The 26,481-nt window shown below is 36.9% G+C and overlaps 1 protein-coding gene across 1 annotated transcript; it reads right to left on the minus strand.

Moving 5' to 3' along the window:
• Positions 1-9,110: 9,110 nt before the first annotated feature.
• LOC144427226 (uncharacterized) lies at positions 9,111-25,019 on the minus strand. The gene is made up of 14 exons (XM_078116095.1): positions 24,941-25,019; positions 22,564-22,713; positions 21,573-21,743; positions 20,621-20,713; positions 18,570-18,722; positions 18,130-18,216; positions 17,140-17,265; positions 16,638-16,751; positions 15,636-15,713; positions 13,400-13,510; positions 12,740-12,844; positions 11,684-11,767; positions 11,110-11,220; positions 9,111-10,690 (listed from the first exon to the last, which is right to left on the minus strand). The coding sequence occupies exons 1-14, from the start codon at positions 25,017-25,019 to the stop codon at positions 9,111-9,113; spliced, it is 3,042 nt and encodes a 1,013-aa protein (XP_077972221.1).
• Between the last annotated feature and the right edge of the window lie 1,462 nt (positions 25,020-26,481).

Below are 26,481 nucleotides of genomic sequence, written 5' to 3' on the forward strand. Positions count from 1 at the left end.
ATCTCCTACATAACGTCGATATAGAGTTAATTGTCACTCGTTTGTCTGTAATTAATTGCCACATAAACACATTGTAGGATTAGACTCTATGTGGCCAGACGTAGCGACTGCGAATGTCATTTTCGGAATCTCGGCTCGGCGGTGTGGCACGTCGTTCTAAGCGTTAGGAATACCCTCGCCACTGCACCTTTGATTACCCTGCGTGGCTTCGTATGTTCGAGTTCATTGTGGGAATAATTATGGGCGAAAGGATTTCTGGACTCCTTGCCGCCGTGGGGTGGTTCGCGGCTTCCTCCACCATCAAATCCATGCATCTGAAATAATTAACTGGCTAACTAATAGCGCACCCAACATGAACTGACAACGGATGTGAAACCGCGGCTCGCCATGTGACTAAGCCGTCTTATCACCTTTCTTCTCGCACGGAATAAATATGTAAATCCTATCCCAATTTACAACTGCAACATTTGGTTTATCATTTGACTCTCATATTATTATATATATTCAAGCATCGCTCTCTTGCTTTATGCGACAAAACTTTAGACTTAATTGTCACTTGTTCCTGTATAATTATGAATCGGGAGCTTCCCTGCTAGCTTTTCTGGATATTTTGTTGCTAATCTGTTATTTAAAAACATAGCGGAGCATTTTTTCAAATTTCACATTTTTGCATTAGTGGCGAGGCTTCGTTTTCGGAATTTCGGCTCGGCGGTGAGAAGCATCGTGTTAAGCGTTAAGAATACGCTCGTCTCCGCACCTCTGATTGTTTTGCGTGGTTTGCAGGTTCGAATCCCATGCGGGGTTAATTATGTGCGAGAGGGTTGCTGGACTCCTCGCCGACGTAGGGTGGTTAACGTAACCGCTGGTCGGTTTCCCCCTTCACTAATGCAAAAAAGGGAGATTTGAGAAAAACTCCTCCGCCACGTTTTTAAATAACAAATTAGTAATTATCCTGTCGGGGTCAGAGTTTGGTTTGATAATGATTCGAAGATTTAAATTTTGATCACAATCTGCATTCCTAGCCCTAACTGGATATTTACTAATTTTCTTATTTTGAGCGTTGACGGATGTGTTTTCTTGAAGGGGGTTTTGTACTGTAGATAAACTTTTCGATTTAAAACTGTCGATTACTTTCAAATAAGACGTATAATAAGCGACATATGTTGTGTCGGTAATTATTCCATGAAATTCACGCAGATTTATAATTAAATGATAATCAAACAAAACATTTGTTTCTCTATAATTATTAATGTAATTGGTTGTACATAAACAAATTGAATCTGAATTCTTGTCGCCGTCGGCAGTTTTCGGCTTCCTCTACCACCAAGTCCACGCATCTGAAAACGAATAACTGGAAAATCAATCTCATACCCGACATGGACCGACAACCAGACGAGAGGCGTATGATTCGCCATATGATTAGTCTCATCGGCTCTCCCCTCCCCGGGATAAATATGTGACACCTATCCTGCAAATATTATCCTAATTTCCGACTGAAACATTCGGTATGTAATCTGGCCCTATTTATCATTTTACCTTCGTATTCTTATGTTTGAACATCTCTCTGTTGTTTTATATATGGCGGTTCAAACCTTGATTGAAATTATGGAAGAATTGCGCCAAAAATTTTATCTACATGGACTAATTAATCTGCGATGAAAGCTGGAGACGATTATAATAATGAGGGGGGGGGGGGGGGGGGGGCCTCGTTTGCCCTTATGGCCTATGTATCAAATATGGCAATTGCAGGTTACTTTGTAGTTTTACTAAGTAATTTTTACCGAAGTTTTTCTAGTCCAACTTGGTCTACCAAAAACCATAGAAAGAAAATAATTTTTGTAAATAATTTTCTTACCTGTTTCTTATTAAAACTGTCGATTACCTCACTACTACCTTACTATTATGTTATTGGCAAACCACTAATAACCTGATCTGTTTTCCTTACATCTGTTTAGGTCAGGTTATTTATTGCTCAGTCATGTAACTTATTCTCTAATATATTTTTGTACTGAAGCTTACTAGGCGTTCAATGGAACATACGTGCTTGAGAGAGAATTAATTGTTACGCCAACGAGGGAATTGCTTCTCTGCAATTATTCTCTTATGCTTGTACTTAAAGACATTGTGAGATTTCTTGCAATAAAGCATAAAGAAATTATTTGCGATAGACAGACCGACTACTAAGGCTGTTGCCAAATGTTTTTCTTTTGCCAGAATCGAAGTCGCACGTTCAAATTTATGTACATGGGAGCTGGAAACGAAGTCAAAAGTTTGGAACAAAGCTCTGGGTACTCTCGTAATATGTGTACCAGGTTAGGGTTTGGTTTTATTCCGATTTTCCTTATTTTAAAACCTTCACTGAGAAAATCTAAAAAACCATCAACTTATATCCAAAGGGCTACTATTTTTCAAATGTTCGGAAACTTTCAGTTTGGCATTGTTCACCCAAATTCATTACATACTGAATAATTTTCTAATCAGCTAGAATTTCAAAGTGAAACAGTTCGATTACTTTTGAAACATGGCGTATAATAAGTGACATATATTAATTTCGTGAGCGTTTCATGAAATTCAATTCATTATTTTAGTTTTTTAATGAGTTCGGGGACTGTCTGTGTTTGCCAAGTGAATAGTCGCCTGCCCATAGGTTTCAGTCCCTTCCGCAACATGATGTAAAGTAGGCGAACAAAATTAGTTCATCCATATTGGTACACACACACGCCGTTTCCAAACCTTCACTAAAAAAATAAAATGTAAAAACAGCGACTGATATCCTAAGGGATGCTATTGGGCAAACGTTCGGAAACTTCCGTGGCATTGTTCACCCAAAACCCTCCCAGAATAAATAATTATCTTATTTATCAGCATTTTTTAATGAAACAGTACGATCACTTTTAAAACATGGCGTATAATAGCCGACACATTTTGAATTAGTGCGTGTTCCATGAAATTGATGCGGATACAAGATTAATCAATAAACAAACAAAGCAATTGTTTTAATATAATTAGTAATGTAATTGAAGGCACCATATTTTCCTGTTGTTGTCTCACTTGCCTAATCTATTTTATCTTTTGAATGGCTGGGAACGATTTATTATGCTCCGAACGTAAGTGAAATATTTTAATTCATGTTTTTTGTGTGTTCTAGATACCGCCAGTTATTACGCCATTATCACAGTTTAATCACGTGTATAGTCGTAACAATCTAATTACATCTTAATTATACGTACCGTTATCGGTTTTGCTCCCTTCTTCTGACACATGAATGTTCTTCCGCTCCTAATTTTGCCCCAGTCCAATCAACTTGGGAAACCCCTGAGTTGGAAAGTTGGCCGATAACCTAACCGGATTTTTCTTAGCATGATACAAACAAAAAACTTTCAAGCCTTTACTAGAAAAAAAAAAACTTCACATCTTATATCCAAAGAGTTACTATTTTTGAAAAGTTGTTCACCCCGAACCATCACAAACTAAATAAATATATATCTTATCTGTTAGCTTTTCCTATTGAAACAGTAGATTACTTTTAAAAATGGCGTATAATAGACGGTAGATTTGGAATCAGCGAGAATTCCATGAAATTCACGTGGACTTAGTATTAATTATTGAGTAAGTTGTTTTACTATAATTAGTATTGCAATCAGTTGCGCCCTACCATCCTGTTATTGTCTCACCACTAATTACCGGATCTGTTTATTTTTTATTTTATTTTGTTAAAAAGTAGGCCTCGACCCACCGATACATCTCTTTTTTATTCTTTTTGCATATACAGAGTGTCTCAAAAGTTAGTAAATACTTGCAATTTTGATTTGCTTTCGAGGTTCTCATCAAAGAGCGTTCATTTCTTCAGAAAACATAATATGGATAAGTAGTAAAATTTAGCTAATTTATTTTTCATCAACCCACAGAATGACAAGGATATTATTCCAAAAAGTCAGGTGCAAAATTGCTGTTTGGCACGAAGTATATAAATCAGTAAGGCAAACTCAGCACCTCTTTAGCAGAGAATTGAGTGTCAGATCATATTAAAACTTAATTAAGCATTTCATTCTCTGATCATCAAGTTTTATTGTGTTTATTTTGTGTGAACATTGTTTCAACCAATTTATTCGCAATGAACCTGATAAATCAAATCTATCGTTTTATCCCCTAAAGGTTCGCCCATGCTATTTCTCACAAACGACTCCGTTTATATTGAGGGTAGGGAAAGTTATTGCCGCATTTCCAAATTTATGCGACCTTACCTATGCTAAACATAATAAATCAAGTCTATTTAGAGTTGTTGCAGTGACTTGTGACTTGTGCTAACTAAACCTTTTTGTCATTGTAAACTGCGGAGCGCTCCAGAAGTGTATGTACCGATACGGGGGTAACCGGAAAAGATGAATTAGAATTGCAAATGAAGAACTGAAACCTATGGGTAGGAGGGTATAATCTCTTGGCTAAGACAGAAATAGAACTAAATTGTTCTCAGTTCAACCGGAAAGCTTAATTGAAGAAAATCGAAATATAGTTATTACCTATCCGTAGTCCGTGAGCCATTTTATGTAAAAAACCGATACCCATGGAAATGGTAAAATTACTAAACTAAAGAAAGGGGAATTCGAAAGAGTAATAACAGCTTGCTAATAATAATGACTCATGGACTAAACCACTCTTATGACATGACGTAAAACAATCGGCGCTCCATAAGTATGTGAACCAAGATGGCGGACACCGGGACGTAGTACGTATACCAGGATAGGCCATTATTTTATTCCAATTTTCCTTATTTTAGTTCTATTACGAGTTCCAAAATGGTGGACACTGGAACGTAGTATGTGTACCCGGTTAAGCCATAATTTTATTCCAATTTTCTCTCTTTTAGTTCTACTACGAGTTCGAGGACAAGCCAAGAGACTCCCGTAGTAATAGTACCTGGAATTATGGCCTAACCCCAACCTGGTACACATACTACTTCGTCTGCCATTTGGTGCACATACTTCGGGAGTACCAAATAATGTTATGACTCAATAAACTGTAATATATGAGTGTATTTGCCCGGATACTTATACTACGGAAGCACCAACTTCGGTTTTCTGCTTATCCATAATAAAATTAATTGAACAATCCTGCAATAACAGTATTGTACAAGCAACATTACTCTTTGAGAAAGACATTGTGACGCCGGATGGGTGTAGAATGAACTGATTTAATAACACATCAGTCGTTACTTATCGATCTTGTTACTTATCGACCTTGATCGGTGAGTATGTTGATAGGTATTCGTCTGTTTTTCTGTTTGACTGTTTGACCGTTTGTCCGTTTGACCGTTTGACCGTTTGACCGTTTGTCCGTTTTTCCGTTTTTCCGTTTGTCCGTTTGTCCGTTTGTCCGTTTGTCCGTCTGTCCGTTTGTTCGTTTGTCTGTTAGATACACGCGATATCTCACGAAGGCGAGATTGAATCTGCTCCAAATTTTGCATGTGCACTCATCACATATCGTACCAGAAGCCTATAGTTTGTATGAACTATGTCGAGTTATTAATTAGTGATGGGACACGCGGTGTCGCTATTGAGTCAGAGCAAAAGATACACGCCGCTAGGTCAATAGGTCGGCGGTCTCTGATCGCTATCTCGCTTTTCATTGTTAATAGTAATGCAATCAGTTTCCCGCTACTGTAGTGGTATTTTGTCGCCGCTAATTATCGGATTTTATTTTTGATAACAAGAGTGAGATAAAGTGTAATACAAGTAACATATATACATATAGTGAATTGTAAAGCCGTTGACAAATAATATTGTAATTTTGTAATACGACACCGTGGGTGTCGCTGCTCGATTGTTGCTGAAACATGTTTCCCATTGCGTTTAAACGTTCAGCGAATTAAAGAGTGATGAATTCTATATTTTCCGTAATTTATGTGTTAAGAGGGCCCATTACAATAAACATAGAATGTTACAGATTCCAGGTCGAAGCCTCATGTCCACTATCTCACTCAGGTTATAACTAAATTAGGTAGGCCAGGCCAAACTGGGAAGTATAGATAGTGTCTTACACCAGATGTGTGCAACGTGCGGGTCAAATGCGGACCTCAAAAAAAAACAATTGTGCGCTCGCGGAGAAGTGCCAATTTTGAATGATGTGCGACGCGCGAAACAAGTTTTTAATTTAGTTATTCCAATCCCTTTGCGTTGCGAAGCCTATACCTGAGTCTAATTCATTATCTATGCTTATGATGTTACAATGACCTAACGGCTAGCTTGTGCGAAGCGAACAACTCATGCTATTTCTATCTGGCCCTCCTGTATTAAAGGTTGCACACCTCTGTCTTACACGACAGCAGTTAATTGTTCATTAACCATATTCGTGAATAAGTGAAAAGCGTCTCACGAGAGATTGAAAAAAGAGTAGTGGCTCAAACTTGAGTACAGAATATGACGAACCTGGCTAAATATTTTGTACTCCCGTAGTATGTGAACCAGGATGGCGGACACCGGAACGTAGTATGTGTTCGGGTATTAGCCAGGTGACTCCCATAGTATTTGTACCTGAAATTATGGCCTATCCCTAACCTGGTTACATACTACGTTCCAATGTCCGCCATCTTGGTTCACGTACTACGGGAGTACCCAAATATTTACGCGAATATTCGGTTTAAGAGTGTAATAAATTGAGACCGAATACCTTGATAGGAGGCTTTATTTCAACTTAAATCTAAAGCACATTTAGAATGAATCTAAAGTAAAACACAACACAAGTAAAAGTTACCAAATAACAAAAACTAATACGTATCGGATCGCTGACGCTAACAGTGAGCGGGTCGATAGTAAAAATGAATAAAGTTCAGTCAAGGGTACTCCCGTAGTGCGTGTACCAGGTTGGGGTTAGGCCATAATTTTATTTAGATTTTTTCCTATTTTAGTTCTGTTACGAGTTTGGGGCTGTTTGTGTTAGCCAAGTGAATATACCCCCTGCCGATAGGTTTCAGTCCTTAATGTAAAGTAGGCGAACAAAATTAGTTACCTCCATATTGTTACACACTTTGGAGCGCCGAATGAAGTAACAACACGCTACAGCTCAGCAAATATTGCTTTTAAACGCTCTACTACAATCATCGTTGAACTGCAACTGTATAAATTAAGGGTGGGCAATTACTTTTCTAAGTGGAACGGACACATATAATAGACTTGGTTACTGGACCGGATGCTCAAAACTCAATATGAAAAACTATGAAAAAAAAGCACAATGTAACAGTCATGATCATTATAACGTTATTCTCAACATAAATTTATATCTATAAAAACTATAGTCGTAATTACACAAATGGGCCAAGTTTACACTCCGGTGGGCCGGATTCGGTCGTAATGTGCGCACCCCTGGTATAAACAAATACGGTAGTCAAATTGATTTACATTCACAAGTTATTAGAAAGAGCAAGTTGTATAAAATCATTTCATAACACCAAAAAAACACGACTTTAAAGCTTCGTTTTTTTTAAGCACTGAGAATTATTTTAATAACTGACTCCAAAAAAAGCTTAGTACATTGGAACGATAAAATCGTGAATATTTTTTTAAACGATAAATTAGGATTTACATATTTATTCCGAGGAAAGGAAATCCGATAAAACGGCCAAACCATTCGGCGAACCACGGCCTCTCGTTCGGTGTCTATTCTATGCCGAGTATAGAATTAGGTATTATCTGCTTTCGGAAGCATCTGGAGGAAGTCGTAACCGACCAACGATTACGTGAACCACCCTACGGCAGCGAGGAGTCCAGCTATCCTCTAGGATTTGATTCCAACCTGCGAACCCATGCAGAGTGATCATAGGTGCGGTGGCGAGCGTGTTCCTAAAGCTTAGCCTGATGAGCCACACCACCGCCGTGTAAACCTATGTGGAATACGCAGGTTTGAATACCGAAGACCGCCGCGCCATTAGTTTTCTGTGTCAGTATTGTTTACTCAATTATTACGTCTTGTGTGAAATGGCGGGCATTAGATTTAAATCCGAAATCTTATTCACTCACTCGTTTACTTATCTTCACAAAAAAAAAAAAAGTGAACAAAAGTTTCTACAGAAAAGAAATATACTATGAAGTTTTTTTTTGTGATAGAAGGCGCGAGAGGCACCGTGAGATGTTTTAGCTACAACGTTTATAACGCTCTTACTGGTTTAGTGTGGAAAATATAAAAAAAAAAAAAACTGTGCAATAGTTGTGATGGAAAACATATTTTGAGGGTGGCACATAAATCATTAAAAAGATAATTCACAGCAAAAGGCAATTTTACTGATATCATAGCATAAATGATAGAAAAGCATTTCTACAGAAAAATTTATAGAAAGGCAATTATGGAGAAATGTGTACAAATTACAAGGAAAGCGAACAATCAACAAGGAAAAATGTTCCCAGAAAATGTAATTTAGAAAATTCACGTACAAAATTAAGAAGAGAAAAGATAATAAACTGTAGGAAGGCTTAAAACAAAGAGTATTTTGAAAACAATATATTTTAATAATACTCCCGAAATATGTGAACCAAGATGGCGGACACCGGGACGCAGTATGTGTATCAGGTTAGCGTCACGCCATAATTCCAGGTACAAATACGACTGGAGCCACTTGGCTTGCCCCGAACTTGTAATAGAACTAAAAAAAGGGACAATTGGAATAAAATTATTGTCTAACCCTAACCTGGTACACATACTACCTTCCGGTGTCCGCCATCTTGGTTCACATACTTCAAACGCCATTTTAATTCCACAAGAAAACATAGGTTGTCAACACAATCAGTTCCAACAATCTAATCCAGGACAGGTTTATCGACCAAGGACAAAAGATGTTGCTCAACTGGACTGACTGACCATGTAGGTTTGGCGTAAGAAATTACAATTTATTTACAGCGTTAAAAAAGCAAAAGTGGAAAACTATAAATGTCGGGCCAAACCTGAATTTAATCTCAATCTCAACAAATTCCTTGAACTATTTTTAACTAAAACATCAAAATTTGGTTTTAGTTGGGTTGTGGTGGCATCACGCAGGCAGATGCAATTACTCATCGAGCCGGATTTGGCCCATGGACTGAAGTTTACCCATGTCGGTTCTAACCAATAGGTGATCGGTAAAATTAATTGTGCAACTTGGATCCAGCAGATTTCAAACTATGTATTACATATTCAACATCGCTATTCTTCACTTCACCACTTGGATAATCTTTGGCATCCATCAATGCTTCCAACGACATATTATACATTTCAATCGCTTCATTTATATTTCCCATTCTCTCATGAGCGTATCCTGCATAATGGAGACAATGTCCATATATTCGATACGTTTGAGCTTCTTCTCCTAAATCTCTTTTCATGAGTTCGATTGCAGATTCGATCGTGATCGCATATTCTTCAAGTTGATTGCAGTAACCATGGCATAAACTGATGTCGAATAAACACCAAGCTTCTTCCTCTACTCTTACTTTGTGACCCATATCTTGGATAAGTTGCAAAAACTTTATCATTTCATGCATGAGTGGTGTCACGTGATCTTTAACAACCCTTTTCATTAAATCTTGTTGTGCCATCTTTCCAACCAGCCATCGTATTTGTTGAACAGATTGTTTAATTCCCATCACCGATTCATCTCCCTTATTATTGAGTTGATGTAGTTTGGCAGCGACGTAGAATAAAACTACAGATGAAATAAACTTATTTTCTGACTCGAATTTCAATGCTTCAGTTTGTATTTCATTGATAAACTGATTGTAGTTTGATATTTGAATAAGTCTAAGGAAATCAGTCATTTTGAGCAAGAAAGGTATCACGAATCTCAATGCTCTTGTATCTCCCCAGCTTACCTTTGCTTCCATGATGAGGCTTATTTGTTCAATGGATGATAAAATACCATGAACCGACTCATCGCCTGCATTCCTCTCTTTGTGCAGTTGAGCTGTGATGAGTAATGCAAGTACGGCTGTACTTGAATGTTTTACTTCGAAGTACGGTGTGTACTCTCTTGATTTAATTATCAGTTCGTCTGCTATTTGGCTTGGACTTTGATATAGTTTTGAAAGATCAATCATTTCTCGCATGAGTGGAATCACGTGACTTTGTAGGTTTGTTGATAAATTGACTGTAACGTTGCTCGCTTCCATGAAACACGTCCATATACCTTCTTTCGATTTGTCTAGTCTATCACTTTGTTGATAAAGCTTAGAAGCTGCGTAAAATGCAACCATGGCGTGTATATATTTATTTTCAAAAACAAGTTTTCTTCCTAGTTTAATGACTTCTTTAACTTTTGACTTGTACAGTTTTATTATTGTTTCTACCCCTCTGTCGCTAGAAATTTGGTTTGCGAGATTTGACCACAGTTTTTCCGGAGCCCCGAGGTGGTTTTCGTAACCTTTCATTATCATTTTGCTTAATATTTTTGTCCAAAAAACATCAATTAACGGTCGGATAGACTTAAACTTTGTTGATGTTTGTATATCCCGTTCTTCATTGTACATCTTAGTCATTTGTAAGACTGAAGTCTCATAATCTTCATCACAGTTATCCGTTTGTAAAAGTTTGTCTCTCTTATTGCGTTTATCTGGATGTAATTCTATATCGTTCCATTCTCTTTGATCTGTTGGGCCCTTCATTTTTCTTTTTGGATCGAGGCTCACTCGACGCTCTTGTGATTCAGCGGGATTGCCAGTTGTGAACCGGTCTAAAAATATTAGCCACGAATTATCGACGAGAATTGTTAAATTGCGTTGAAATAAATGTAAATGTAAGATGTCGCGCTTTTTTTATTATCCTGTTTGTTTTATGTTTCTATGCTTGGAAAAAAACCGAGCTGTACGTGCCCATTCGGTGCTCCAGAGGTGTATGTACCAATATGAAGGTAACTAATTTTGTTTGCGACTTTACATCAAGTCGTGTAAAGGAACTGAAACCGATCGGCAAGGGGATATATTCACTTGGGTAACACAGACAGTCCCGAACTCGTAATGGAACTAAAATACTGAAAAAAGGAAAATTGGAATAAAATTATGGCCTAACCCTAACCTGGTACACATACTACTGGAGTAATCGAGTTTCTGTCCAGCCTGAAAATTATTTTCCTTTTCATCCCGGTAAACTCACCTTCAAATTCCCTTCTTCCTATTTTTCTTGAAGTCTTTGTATCAGACTTGTATTTTCGATATGCCATCAAGCCTTTGATAATGCTCGATAACGCGCTTTCACTGTCGCTTTCTATGTCGCTATAAAACATAAATTTTCAAAATTTCATAGATTTCGACACCTCAATGGTCAAAAATGAATAATTGAAATATTACTCTGGGTTATCCATTGAAGGACCTGTACCTCGTCACTAGATGTCGCCACAGAGTTGAGCGATAATGCGGTATAAATAGTAAGAACGCTCGTTAGAAGTCATATTTCGCCATGAATTCTTCATCGTAAGTGGGCAGTTTTATGCATGTTCACGTCACAAAAACAACTCCCTGGGTAAAGACCAGATGTCAGGGTCAGATTTCCTTACATATATCACAAAGTGAGGGATCTCTGTAGATATTATGCCTTGATTTTGCCAAAACAAAGAAATGATTTTTAAGTCACTATGCTTAAATAGGTTTTCTGACGTTTGTACATTCAGGCAGGTTTTTTGAGTCGTGAAAGCTGAGAAAACAAATATTGCATAAGTAATATGACCCACCTTCCGTAAAATCAGTGGATGGTAATGAATCTTTACTATCAGCTGTTTCGCTTGTTTCATTCAATCTTGATAAAAATATGGCATCTGCAAACAAGGTGAAATATTTTGAATGCGAATGTTATGTCATCCCGGTTTTTCGAGTCCCAAAACAGGTCGAGTGGCTGTTGTTTCGAGTAAAAAGTGGTCTTCGAACCTTATTAGCTTTCATAAACAATAGTAAATTACATTTTTTGCCGATTATTTTTGAAGACACAAAGCAATATTCAATTTCAAGTTAGGTCTCTCTGGCGTCTAGTCTCGACGCGAGTACGAGTCTTCAAATGAATCGAGTGACATAGAATTATTGAAAAGTTGAGTCTTTGGAGTGTCTCCCAGTGATTGGCCTACACCCATCTAAAATGTCCAACATCTCTCTAATTTTGAGGTTCGGCGTCTTAAATCCTTAACTTAAATTGCAAAATGGCGTATATACCATTGCAGATATCCAGTCAAATACATAACACATTTTTATAAATGAAAATACTTTTATCTCTAATAGCAAAGTATCTAGTAACCCCCAACCTCCCCCCCTTCTTAAAATGAAAAACCGGGTAGCAGTCGAGTCATTGACTGAAGTCTTACAACAGGTCCAATGACTCGAGTTATCCCAATTCTGCCCGCGCAGGTTTTTCAATTAAAAAAAAATGCCATATCGCATTTTAAGAGTATTAAAAATTTCATTTTGACTTAAAGTTAATGTATGGAATCAAACGTTTTTGTTCAAATATTCAAGGAAAAGGTCAGATGAGATTACGAATAAAATGCGTATAGGTATAGGTCGAATTGGAACGATATCCCACAAGTTAACCTTCAAAACGCTACACGAGCTTGGAACTCTAGAGGTTAAGACAATGCCCTGAAGTGCATGGACGACGTTTTGAGCATCTATGAGTGTAATCTCAGAATCCTTTAAAAAACTATGTGAAAGTTATTCTTTGTAAAAATTGATAGACAAATTTTCTTTTTTCTGGCAACCATCTTGTATAATAGGATGATATTATAGACAGTACCACTGACCTGTGCTTTTCGATCTTATATAATTCGCAGATGAAAACCGACTTTCATTTCTTCGCCGAGATCTCGATGTGTCGAGTGTTTGATAGGCATCCGTAATTTTTCGATCTACATCAAAGCAACAGGTCGTCATAACAGATAGTTGTTAAGATGCCAGAACCACGTTTTTCAAACGAGGAGCAACCCCCCCCCTCCCCCCAAGCAAAAAAATCTTTTTAATTGTGAGGAATTTCGCTCTGTGTTTGTTGTAGTATCAGTAATATTTCTTACTTCCTAATTATGATTTTTATACTCGATTTGTGCACACATTATAAACTACTTTGTACATAAGCAGGACTGCGACCTGCGTGTAACACTAGCTAAGAATCAATCCATTAAAGGTCGATCAAACCAAATAGTTTTATGCAGAGTGAGAGAGGAATAACGTGAAGTGATGAATTTAACAGAAGAAGTTGTTAATCACTATATTAAAATGTATAGATATACCTTACATTTCAGACATGTCGAATAGAAGTGATTGACATTAAAATAAACGGAACAAAAAAATTAATTGAGACACAAAGGGAGTTTTGCTAAATATGCAAGTTCCACGCTACTGAGATGGTTTCACATAAAATCATGTGATAAAAAACAACACTGGTAAATCCATACTTCTAAACTTACCTCGGAATTTTTTTCTGTCTGTATTTCTTTTCGATTTCTTGTCAGATTCACTTTTTTGAAATTCGATAAAATCTCTGATAAGGTTGGATATTTCACTGTCACTGTCGGTTTCTGTGGAAATAAAATTGAATAAGAATATTCTACGTGAAACAAAAAGTTATGACATGTTTAGGAGGGGTTCACAAAATTCCCCAGGCAGATGTTGTATACATAGGGTTGAGTCTTGCTGCATCTTGACACAAATAAATTTCTGTCTGAAGTAATCTGACCTCTGTCAGACAAAATCCTTACAGAAATTCATTTGCGTTCTTGCGCAAGAGGACTCCAGAATTGCATAGAATGGCCATGTTTATTCTAGCTACCGCATTTTCTCCGTATCATACGCGAGCGGATTCTCTAACGCAGGGGTTCCAAAAGTTTGTTGACCGCGGGCCAAAATTTAAGCAGAAGTAAATTTGCAGGCCAAAAAAAGGGAGCGACAGAAAGGGCTTGGGTTTGTGCGCGCCATATAAAAATTTTGAAAAATAGGCACTCTGCATGCCTAATTTTAGACACACCTAGCATCGCAGTTTGTTATGTAATCAAATTAATAATTATATTAGCTAGGAGATAGAATCCCCGAGAAATAACGACTTTCAACAAGGAATTTGCAACTGATAGCGACTAATGAAGCTACTTGCTCATCTGGCATACGCCTTCGTATAAATGGCTACTTATGGATTGTTTAGTTGCACTGAAAACATCCCGATATATATAGATATAAATAAAAACGAAATCTTAACATAATTTAGCTGTGTATTTTTGTATATCCATGTAATTAGGGTTGGCTCAAAATCAGATGTTTAAAACGCGACTCCAATTCAGTACATTTTATTCGCAATAACGCATTCAGGTGATCAGCTGTTAGTCTGGACCAAAGTTCTGATTTGTTAAGGTTCATAGTTGTGTGTAGGCAGAAGATGTTTTCCCGTTGTTAGAAAGACTGATGCTGGGAAATTTACTTCTAATATCAGGGGAAATGACTTCCAAAACTTGCAGCACACATTCGCGGAAAAATATTCCTTCAAAAAACGGCGATTTTTTAGCGATGTTGTAGCCTACAACATAACTGTCCAATAACGTGGATTCACTTTCATTTGACATTTTTTGAACATGTTTGTTTGAATTTTTTTATGAATTTAACAATGAATTAAATTTTGAAATACGCCCGTCAACTGATCATTATTTGAAGAAGGCGTCGTCTCACAGTGGCGATGAATGTTGTATTACTTCAGGATTGGAATATTGTGATGGCAAGGAAGAAAATCGCTGAAGTTAGATTTTTTTTCACTAAATAAACGCTGCCATTTATTAAAAAAACGCCAATTTTTAATGTCTAGTTTCCGTTATTTGACATCTTTAGGCTTTTCTAATATAAGGCTGATAACTAAAATACTGCCTTATGTAATCCTAATACCGGTATTTATAATTGAGATGCCGGTATAATTGAATTGTGAATTTTTAAGAAAATACACCTGCTCAAACTGTAATAATGACGGTATCTAAAACACATAAAGTGTTGAACGCATTAGTATTTATTTGCGGGCCGCGGTTTGGGAACCCCTGCTCTAACGTGAAAGCATTCTTATTCTTGCTACACTAAGCTACAGCATCATTGCAATACACGCATACGAATCAACCAGCGCATGGGTATAGAGAACGGATAGGGAGTAAACCAAACGGATCTAGTTATGATATTTTCTTATTTAAGCAAGTTCAGTGTAAAAGCGATAAGTCTGCTTGAAAAATCAACCGACGGCAACGTCTAAGGTCAGGCATGGCAATCTTTTTCTTTAGTTGAAGAAAACTATTGAACAATTACAAAATAGGGGAGAGAGGAATTTATTAAAAAGGTAAGCAGCCACTGAGTTGTCTAGTTACTTGTGGCAATGGTATTTGCTTTCACATGTTTAATAAATACTTGAGAACATGAACTTTTGATTTGGTACGCTATTTTTCATTGTTGTCATGCAAACGAAACTTCAATCCGGACTTTCTATAAAACTCACATTACTAGGGGGTAACCCAATAATTTTTTTTCATTTAGATTTGTCCTGCCGTTTAGACGCTACATCTAAACAGACAGATAGACGTACAGATACACAGGGAGACAGAACGATTGATAATAAGGGTCTTATAGAGCGGAGATCCAATATAATATTAGAATAAAGAATAATCATCGATGGCCTGATCTTACCTTCAAACGAAACCCCATCAAATTCATCTTCACTAGTTTCATCTTGTCCTGATGAATATCTTTCTTCAACAGCGGCACCTGTAAATGGTGTAATATTACAAATTTCCTCAATAAAGTACAACTGGAAAAAATCCGTTTTCCAAATCTAAGAAGTATACGTGAAGTAAATGCTTTATTGATAAAAGAGACAACTCGCAAAAGATATAATTTATAAACTATGTAGAAAACCATCTGATGCAAAATAGTTTGGCAAATTATTAGACACCAAATGTGCATATGGATTGTTTTGTTATTATGTTGTTGATCATGTTCTTAGTATTATTTTATCTTCTTCTTACTACCTTCTTAGTATTCTTTTACGCATTCTTGTCGTTGGGAAATAAATTGCTTTTCTCTTTAATTACTAGAATAATTGCTTTGAATTTTTAGTGTTTAAAGATTGTTGTAGTTGCTAGAAGGCTATCACCTTGTGGCGGTTACTTTTGCGATACGTTTTGGCTTTTTTTTATTTTTATATATTTTGTTTATTCAGTTATTCTCTAACCAGGGTTTTCCAAACCTTTTGGGCCGCCCACCCCTATTTATGAATCTTAGTCTTGACAAACCCCCATCCTATTATCCCATATCATATTATCCCAACACAAACGATAATAATGTGATGGATGAGTTTGCTTTTCACTGAAAATCTTATTGATTTTTTGAGCAATTTATGACAAGCAAACTCGTAGGTCTACGGCAAGTTTCGATCAGTACTTTGTCATCACATTGGTAAAAGCTGAAAAAGATGCAATGGCTTTTTGATTAAAATCAATCATTAAAAATCAATAACGCTCCTTTCATATTGTTGCGGACCCCCCGTGCTGTCACGGGGGGTCCGAGTGGGGGGTCCGACCCCACGGGGGGTCCGGGGGTCACGGACGGGGGGTCCGGGGGTCACGGGGGGTCCGACCCCAAGTGATCCGCGGACCCCAGTTTGGGAAAACCTGCGTGACTGACCAGTACCTTCTGATTTTGTATCATCTTTTGTATTTTCTTTCAAAAGCCCGTTATTTCTTTGATGTCGAGAAGATGTTGATCGTAATGTTGGATTTGGTTGCGTTGTCGGTTTTCTAGAACCTATGTTGAACAGAAAATAAAAGATTACGCTTACATTACTTTTACACCCTGAACCCTGGTTTGGAACGATTGGGGGTATAACAATATCTTAAGAAATCTGTCTCAGACTTCCATCGCTGTCGAAGTTATCCCAGGTATACAAGTATCTATCTTGGTTGGTTCATTTGGTGAAAAGATTGTTGATAGCAAGCCAGGAAAAAGTTCTTTTTCTTTAAATCGTTCAAGCATAAAGTACAATGGTGTTGGAAAAGACGTAAAATATATGTAAAACGTATGTCTTACTGCGATATGCCGTAAAATTGCTTAAAAAAATTTAAAATATTTGGGGGGCTGGCTACGCATATGGTTCAAAAAGAAGAAAATTGAAAATATTGGCAAAGGATCTTACCTGTAGTTTTAGGTCTTGCTCCTGATGACAAACCACGTTTCTGTTGATGTTCCAATATTTCTTGGAGCGGAATTTCTTGCTGCACATCTTGAGTAGGTGGTGGACTTTGAGGTGGTGTAGAACTGCCTGAATATTTTATATATGGCGCTCCAGAAATGTGTGTACCAATATGGTGGAAACTAATTTTTGTAGCATACTTTACATCAAGTTGTGTGAAGGGACTGAAAGCTATGGGCAGGGGGTATATTCACTTGGCTAACACAGACAGTCCCGAACTCTAAATAGAACTAAAATAAGGAAGATCGGGACAGAGTCATGGCCTAACCCTAACCTAGTACACACACTATGGGAGTATCTGTTAACCTATTTAAAAATGTCGGTTCTTATTTTTCTAGCCGTCAATTGATTATAGTTGTACTGAATACAAGCAGAAGCTTAACTTTAATATTATTTCAATCAAATACTTTATGGAGATAGATGTCGGATAACTCTAATGGTTTCTAGTGCAGAGTTTGCATACCACTCCATATAACTATGCACTTTGCTTCAGATCTATAAATGCTCATATTCGCAGACAAACAAAACAAATCTATTTGTACAAGTGATGACTAGATGAATTGTGTGTTTCACAACCAGGTTTCCATGGGTATACAGCAAGATTCGTGGGGGTCAGTGAGCTTTCCATACTTGAAAAATCAAAATCAAAATGAAACACATGAATGAATTAACAAATGATTCTATCCAGTTCAGAATCTTAAGTTTGTTTAGTGGGATATTTGGCACAGTTTTGTTCCTGGAAATCTCTCATTATGAAAGAGCACACAGTCTCCTTGTGGTGTAAAATCGATATTTCTATCATATATCACTCATAACATTTACTGGATTTGTTAAAATGAGTCCACAAATGTTATAAAGTCCATTTTAATGGTCATTGGCGCAGAAAAGTTTGGGACCGCTAAATCAAAAATTACATTAGACAGAACTGCTTACCAACAACTTTAAGAATTGTTACATCTTCACCAACAGAGCTTCTCTCCTCTTCTTCAATTTGATGTAAAAATTGCACGGAAGGTCGATCTGGATATAAAAAAAAATCATTTTATTTGCAAATGGTTTGATAAAATTATAGTTACTGACCAACTTTTGAGAATTCAATTAAGTGAATACCCGTTGTTCAGTGCTTAGCTAAACAATTTATTTTGTCATCGTCACAAATGGGCAAAGAATTTTACTTTTCATTTCATGCATATTTGTTGCCCTATGTACCAAATTGCGCTATGTGTTTGATGGAATGAATTTCTCAAAAATACTCTCCGTGTATATTCGTGGGTCAAGGCCTTTGGTCAGCTAGTCTGTGCAAGAGTTTTTCACCCAGAGAATATATCTTATGAAACGCAAGTGCCTACAAATTAAAAGAATATGTTTGATACCTTTTCTGCTTTTACGTCTTTTTGGTTTTGGTTTGGGTGGTAATTGGATCACTCTCTCTTGCACTTCTTCGCTCATGGGGAGTGATGCCTGTAATTTTGCTGTAGGCAGTAAAATGGGTTCACGGCTGGCCGAACTTACAGTCGAGTGAAAATCTATCAAAAACAATTAAAATTCAAGTCAGTCATATCATTTCATATACGGTTTTCTCATTATTTTTACGGTATTTGCACGTTTTGAAGGGTTTTTGATGGGCAATTTACAGTTTTTTCAACTATTTTTACTCAATTTTTCACTGTGTTTGCAAGGTTTATGTTTTTTTTTACGGTGATTGCACGTTTTTGATCAATCAGACGATGTCGAAAGAATATGAAGTATCAAAGAATCATCGCGCTTGCATCGAACTGTTTGGCGTTTTAAATGTGAACATGGGTCGCGGAAAATTTTATTATGTCTAGTGGGGTCATGAACTTAAAAGTTTGGGAAGCCTGATCTTATTGGTTTTAGGAAAATTCGCCGCAGAAAATGTTGTCGTGGGTAGTCTCGCCGCAGGAAACTTCGCCAAATAGGAAAAATCGCTGCATGAAAAATCGTCACAAGAGCATTTTGCTGCAAAGTATTTGTGATAAAAACAGTTAGGTTTTTGAAGTACCTTTTTATTTTAAAAAGATTTGTTATTTAAGAGCATACCCTAACCCTATAGACCTAACTGTTTTCATGACAAATACTTGTTTTACAGAAAAATGCTCTTGCGGCGATTTTTCATGCGGCGAATTTTCTCATGTGGCGAAACTTATTGCGGCGTTATTTCCCAAGACGAAATTTCCCACGGCAAATTTTTTGGACTCGGAACTCGTAGGTCTACGGCAAGTCTCGATCAGTATTTTGTTATCACATTGGTAAAATCTGAAAAAGATGCAATGGCTTTTTGATTAAAATCAGTCATTAAAAATCAATAACGCTCCTTTCATATTGTTGCGGACCCCCCGTGCTGTCACACGAACCCCAAGTGGTCCGCGGACCCCAGTTTGAGAAACCCTGCGTGACTAACCAGTACCTTCTGATTTTTTATCATCTTTTGTATTTTCTTTCGAAAGTCCTTTATTTCTTTGATGTCGAGAAGATGTTGATCGTAATGTTGGATTTGGTTGAGTTGTCGGTTTTCTAGAACCTATGTTGAACAGATAATAAAGGATTACGCTTACATTACTTTTACACCCTGAACCCTGGTTGGGAACGATTGGGGGTATAACAATATCTTAAGAAATCTGTCTCAGACTTCCATCGCTGTCGAAGTTATCCCAGGTATACAAGTATCTATCTTGGTTGGTTCATTTGGTGAAAAGATTGTTGATAGCAAGCCAGGAAAAAGTTCTTTTTGTTTAAATCGTTCAAGCATAAAGTACAATGGTGTTGGTAAAGACGTAAAATATATGTAGAACGTATGTCTTACTGCGATATGCCGTAAAATTGCTTAAAAAAATTTAAAATATTTGGGGGGCTGGCTACGCATATGGTTCAAAAAGAAGAAAATTGAAAATATTGGCAAAGGATCTTACCTGTAGGTTTAGGTCTTGCTCCTGATGACAAACCACGTTTCTGTTGATGTTCCAATATTTCTTGAAGCGGAATTTCTTGCTGCACATCTTGAGTAGGTGGTGGACTTTGAGGTGGTGTAGAACTGCCTGAATATTTTATATATGGCGCTCCAGAAATGTGTGTACCAATATGGTGGAAACTAATTTTTGTAGCATACTTTACATCAAGTTGTGTGAAGGGACTGAAAACTATGGACAGGGGGTATATTCACTTGGCTAACACAGACAGTCCCGAACTCTAAATAGAACTAAAATAAGGAAGATCGGGATAAAGTCATGGCCTAACCCTAACCTAGTACACACACTATGGGAGTATCTATTAACCTATTTAAAAATGTCGGTTCTTATTTCCCAAGACGAAATTTCCCGCGGCAAATTTTCCGGACACGGATCTAAAGAATCCGTAGCTCTGATTGAGTTTACTAGATTCCCATTCATTAGATGCAAATTCTTACCAACAACTTTAGGAATTGTCACATCGATATCTTCACCAACAAAACTTTTCTCATCTTCTTCATGTTGAGATGAAAATTGCACGGATGGTCGATCTGGGTATATAAATAAATTTCATTTGCAAATGGTTTGTTGAAATGATGATTTGGTTCAATTAATTGTACGACAATGCTGTTAGATAATTTCAATTTTAAGCTGACCATCTTTACACATAATTCAACTAAGTCAGGGTGAGCAAAGTTTCGGACTGCATTGAAAAAAGTACATAATTTGGGTTGAAAAAAGTTTTTGAAATGTATGGCGGCTGGTATTGTTGAACCGGAGATGAGAGAAAACAATATTATTATTCTAGCAATTCATAATCAAAATGTTTTAAATTACGTTAAAAACAAATATAAATTTTTGTATGTATAGAAATTTCACTTTCCCCAAGAGCGGGTGTGCCGCACAAAATACTTTGGTGGGCGGTAGTCTGCCCACATCTGAACTGAGTGAATAGTTGTTATTCAGTGCCTAAAGAATTATTTTGTACCCGAATAGAACTGGCAAACAATTTCCTGTTCAAGCCCGATATGTTAATTTGTGATTCGTTTTTGATGAAAAACAAGTATGTTTCAAAAATCCCCCAGGATTATACGTAAGTCAGGAGCTCTGACCGACAAGTCTGTGCAATAGTTTTTGACGCAGATAATATATTTATTGTACTACATAGGCCTACAAACAGTAAGTTCCACAGCTTAGAAGAAGAGGGGTGTTTCGAAATTTGAGGGGTAGTAGATATTTTGTTATTAGTGATAAAATACCTTTTTTACTTATGAAAATGTGTTATGTATTTGACCAAGCATTTTTCTGGATACTCAAGCACAATTAAATTTACGTCGACATTTTTGTTATTGTTCACTTCTTATAGAAGTACGTAGGCTAAAATGAGAGAAATATCCAAATTATATATACCTTTCCTACTTCTACGTTTCATTGGTTTTACTGCATCAAGCACTGGCTCATTGGTTGGCACTTGCGTTACTCTTTGTTGTGATTCTTCGTTCATTGGAAGTGATTCGTGTGGTTCTGTATCAGGCAGTGGAAGTGGTTCATGGCTGGCCGAATTTACAACAGGATTAAGAACTGTGAAATGAAAATATTACAATTGAAGGGAAGCATTTCATTTTATATAAATCAATGGCACCGCTGTACATTGGAAAAAACATAATGAATAAAAAATTAATTTGTAGAATAAATCAAAAGAAATTTGTTTGTTCAAAGTTCTTATTTTTAATGGGAGTTTCTTACCATCGTTACAAAATAGCTTTATATCTGCCACTGTTATTTTAGGTGATACTATACTGAAAAAATCAGAATTTTGGGTTTAATGACAATGTTTCCAGCTTAGATGAGTTGTCGACCAATAATGCAAATATAAATATTCCATTTTTATCTGTATTGAGTAAAATACCAACAGAATTGAAACAAATTCTGCAAAGTACAAATGAACCGCCAACAATTTTATACGGCTACAACTTACGATTTATTAAAAATCAACCACGGTACGACTCTTGTTTTGTGTTGACAACAACAAATTGGGTACCAGGTTAGGGTTAGCCATGTGAATACACCCCCTTTTCAAAAGTTTCAGTCCTATTACATAACTTGATGTAAAGTAAGCGAACAATATTAGTTACCTCCAACTTGGTACACAAACTTCTGGAGCGCCCGATAGTAAACATAAGCATATATACGGGGACTATCTGTGTTAGTCAAGTAAATATACCCCCTGCCCATAGGTTTCAATCTCTTTACACAACTCGATATAATGTAGGCGAACAAAATTAGTTACCACCATATTGGTACATATACTTCTGAAGCGCCCAATATTGACCCCTCCCTATAATTAAACTTCTACAAGAAGTCACCAAAATTGTGAAATTTCAACAAATCTAACACAAACCTTCTCTTTCTTCCTCATGCCAAGGTAAAGCAGGTCGTTGTTCTGGGCCACATAATGCAGGTACCTCAGACCTTTCAGGAGTTTCCTCACCAATCCAGGCTAGGGATGCTTGTTCTCCTGTGCCACCTATTGCGGGATATTGCGGTGATCCTGATATAGAAGTATATATTAGCACATAAAATTGCCACAAGGAGTCAAATTTTGAGAAAATTTCATGTTTCAAAAATGTTGAATTATGTTTATACGTCAAATAAAACGCATTATCCATCGCTGTCAATAGTTTACTTGCTACGTGTTATTTTTGATATTTCTTTAGATTGGTGCTGCTGTTTGTCATATATCTGATCATTTATAATTAATTTTAAACAATCGGCGTTGCTTCAAACAAATACGTTAAACAAGAACATTATCAATTTCTTTTGTGCTATATACCCATGAGTTTTATGTACTTTTTGCATATATATATATAATATACATACAATTGGTCGTCCCAAATTCCACGTACTCAAGATTTTGCTCTCCAGTGGGGGTATATTCACTCGGCTAACACATTAATTCCCCAAACTCGTAATAGAACTAAAATGGGGAAAACCAGAATAAAATTATGGCCTAACCGTGACCTGGTACACATACTACGGGAGTACCCTTGACTGAACTTTATATTCATTTTTACTATCGACCCGCTCACTGTTAGCGTCAGCGATCCGATACGTATTAGTTTTTGTTATTTGGTAACTTTTACTTGTGTTGTGTTTTACTTTAGATTCATTCTAAGTGTGCTTTAGATTTAAGTTGAAATAAAGCCTCCTATCAAGGTATTCGGTCTCAATTTATTACACTCTTAAACCGAATATTCGCATAAATATTTGGGTACTCCCGTAGTACGTGAACCAAGATGGCGGACATTGGAACGTAGTATGTAACCAGGTTAGGGATAGGCCATAATTTCAGGTACAAATACTATGGGAGTCACCTGGCTAATACCCGAACACATACTACGTTCCGGTGTCCGCCATCCTGGTTCACATACTACGGGAGTACAAAATATTTAGCCAGGTTCGTCATATTCTGTACTCAAGTTTGAGCCACTACTCTTTTTTCAATCTCTCGTGAGACGCTTTTCACTTATTCACGAATATGGTTAATGAACAATTAACTGCTGTCGTGTAAGACAGAGGTGTGCAACCTTTAATACAGGAGGGCCAGATAGAAATAGCATGAGTTGTTCGCTTCGCACAAGCTAGCCGTTAGGTCATTGTAACATCATAAGCATAGATAATGAATTAGACTCAGGTATAGGCTTCGCAACGCAAAGGGATTGGAATAACTAAACTAAAAACTTGTTTCGCGCGTCGCACATCATTCAAAATTGGCACTTCTCCGCGAGCGCACAATTTTTTTTTTTGAGGTCCGCATTTGACCCGCACGTTGCACACATCTGGTGTAAGACACTATCTATACTTCCCAGTTTGGCCTGGCCTACCTAATTTAGTTATAACCTGAGTGAGATAGTGGACATGAGGCTTCGACCTGGAATCTGTAACATTCTATGTTTATTGTAATGGGCCCTCTTAACACATAAATTACGGAAAATATAGAATCCATCACTCTTTAATTCGCTGAACGTTTAAACGCAATGGGAAACATGTTTCAGCAACAATCGAGCAGCGACACCCACGGTGTCGTATTACAAAATTACAATATTATTTGTCAACGGCTTTACAATTCACTATATGTATATATGTTACTTGTATTACACTTTATCTCACTCTTGTTATCAAAAATAAAATCCGATAATTAGCGGCGACAAAATACCACTACAGTAGCGGGAAACTGATTGCATTACTATTAACAATGAAAAGCGAGATAGCGATCAGAGACCGCCGACCTATTGATCTAGCGGCGTGTATCTTTTGCTCTGACTCAATAGCGACACCGCGTGTCCCATCACTAATTAATAACTCGACATAGTTCATACAAACTATAGGCTTCTGGTACGATATGTGATGAGTACACATGCAAAATTTGGAGCAGATTCAATCTCGCCTTCGTGAGATATCGCGTGTATCTGACAGACAAACGAACAAACGGACAAACGGACAAACGGACAAACGGACAAACGGACAAACGGAAAAACGGACAAACGGTCAAACGGTCAAACGGTCAAACGGTCAAACGGACAAACGGTCAAACAGTCAAACAGAAAAACAGACGAATACCTATCAACATACTCACCGATCAAGGTCGATAAGTAACAAGATCGATAAGTAACGACTGATGTGTTATTAAATCAGTTCATTCTACACCCATCCGGCGTCACAAAGATTTTATTGATCAGCACACATGGTACAAGGCAACACCATTGAGCAACACTCACCACCAAGTGATCCGATGTTGGCGTCTCTTACTTCCGCTTTAGATCTGGATAATAGTTGAATATTATTTATACATTCCATATATATATTTATTTGAAGAATAAGGTCTCATTCGATGACCGCATAGAATATGAAGAGCAGGTTTTTGCTTGAATCCGTTAACTCAAAGAATCTATCTCTACTTGAATATACTCTAGACCAGCAGTTCTAAAACGGTGAGACGTTAAAAGTAAAAATATTTGTTAGATTTGATCTTGCTCACTTTATTTTGCATATTTACATTTGAAAACTTTTCATTTATGTATTTTCAACTTGTTTTCTGAATAAAACATACTTTCGCCTTACTATCTGTTATTTATAGCTTACTGCTATCTAGTTATTTTGGAGGTGGGGCGCGATACCTGCCAAATTCTAAAAAGGACGCGCGGCTCAAAAAGTTTGAGAACTACTGCTCTAGTCATTTCTTTTGATTTCAGAAGTAAAAATACAAAGGTAAAGTCTCCTACTCACCCTACGACGTCTCCCTTAAATACTGAGCCCTGATAAACCGGAGCCACATGATAATTTAGGGTGCGATTATCGTGAAAGTGTTGCACAACGACATTGCCTCTTTTTCGGCCGGATTGTGGAACAGCTTCTGGTCCTGTAATAAAATAATGAATGTATTGGGTAAGCAATGCCAAACCGGAAAGATTCTAGTCCTTACAAATATATTAGCTCGTTACACATCATATCAAAAAAAGGACTACGTGTAAAAGCGCCGTATAAAAAGCTTTTCATTGAAGTTGCAAGTTATATCGTGTTTTCTCGAAAATAAGACGGGGTCCTATTTTACTTTCTCTCAAAATATAACACTACGGCCTATTTTCGGGGGATGTCTTTTAATTCCATTCATCAAAAACAAAATTACAAAGTGGAGAATTTTAATTTTTTTTTTAAATTTAGGCTAGGTCTTATTTTTGGGGAAAAACGGTATATAAACGGTATTAATTTTACTGATTTGTATAAGACGTTTGTATACACCTTTAGTCACGAACAAGACTCTGGACAAGCAGTTACTGCTAGGTAATGAGCTATTATAGAATATCAGAAATAAAAATTGAGAAATAAAATAAAATAAAAACGATTATTTTCAACTCTGAAACTAAAATTGGTATTAGTTGTTCAGAAAAGCGTTTTACAATAACAAAACAATTTAGCGACATGTTCGTCTCGTCCAATAATGAATTATCATTGTTCTAAATTACTTTGAGAGAAACTGTTTTTGGCGCCAAACAAGGTAATAGAATATATACGATGTGACAAAACCCATGAACTGTTTATTATTAATATTCCTGGATATTTTTTTAGAAACTCCCGCCACTAATATAAAAATATGAGAACCCATAACGGCACTCCAAAAGTGTATGTACCAATATGTCATATTATGCAAAGAACCGATATCCGGGTAAATGGTGAAATTACTAAACTAAGGAAAGGGGAATGTAAGAAAAGGATAATAACAGCTTTCCAATACTAATGACTCATGTACTAAACCTCACTC

The sequence above is a fragment of the Styela clava genome, chromosome 9, assembly GCF_964204865.1.
Source record: "Styela clava chromosome 9, kaStyClav1.hap1.2, whole genome shotgun sequence".
Lineage (NCBI taxonomy): Eukaryota > Metazoa > Chordata > Ascidiacea > Stolidobranchia > Styelidae > Styela > Styela clava.

What these genes read in the sequence shown, in the direction of transcription:
- LOC144427226 (XM_078116095.1), bottom strand. Translation starts at nt 25,019, where the DNA reads ATGGAATGTATAAATAATATTCAACTATTATCCAGATCTAAAGCGGAA. An exon ending in CAACATCGGATCACTTGGTG is followed by an intron (nt 22,714 to 24,940) that starts GTGAGTGTTGCT and finishes CTTCTATATCAG; the next exon opens with GATCACCGCAATATCCCGCA. An exon ending in AGATGATACAAAATCAGAAG is followed by an intron (nt 15,714 to 16,637) that starts GTACTGGTCAGT and finishes CACCATTTACAG; the next exon opens with GTGCCGCTGTTGAAGAAAGA.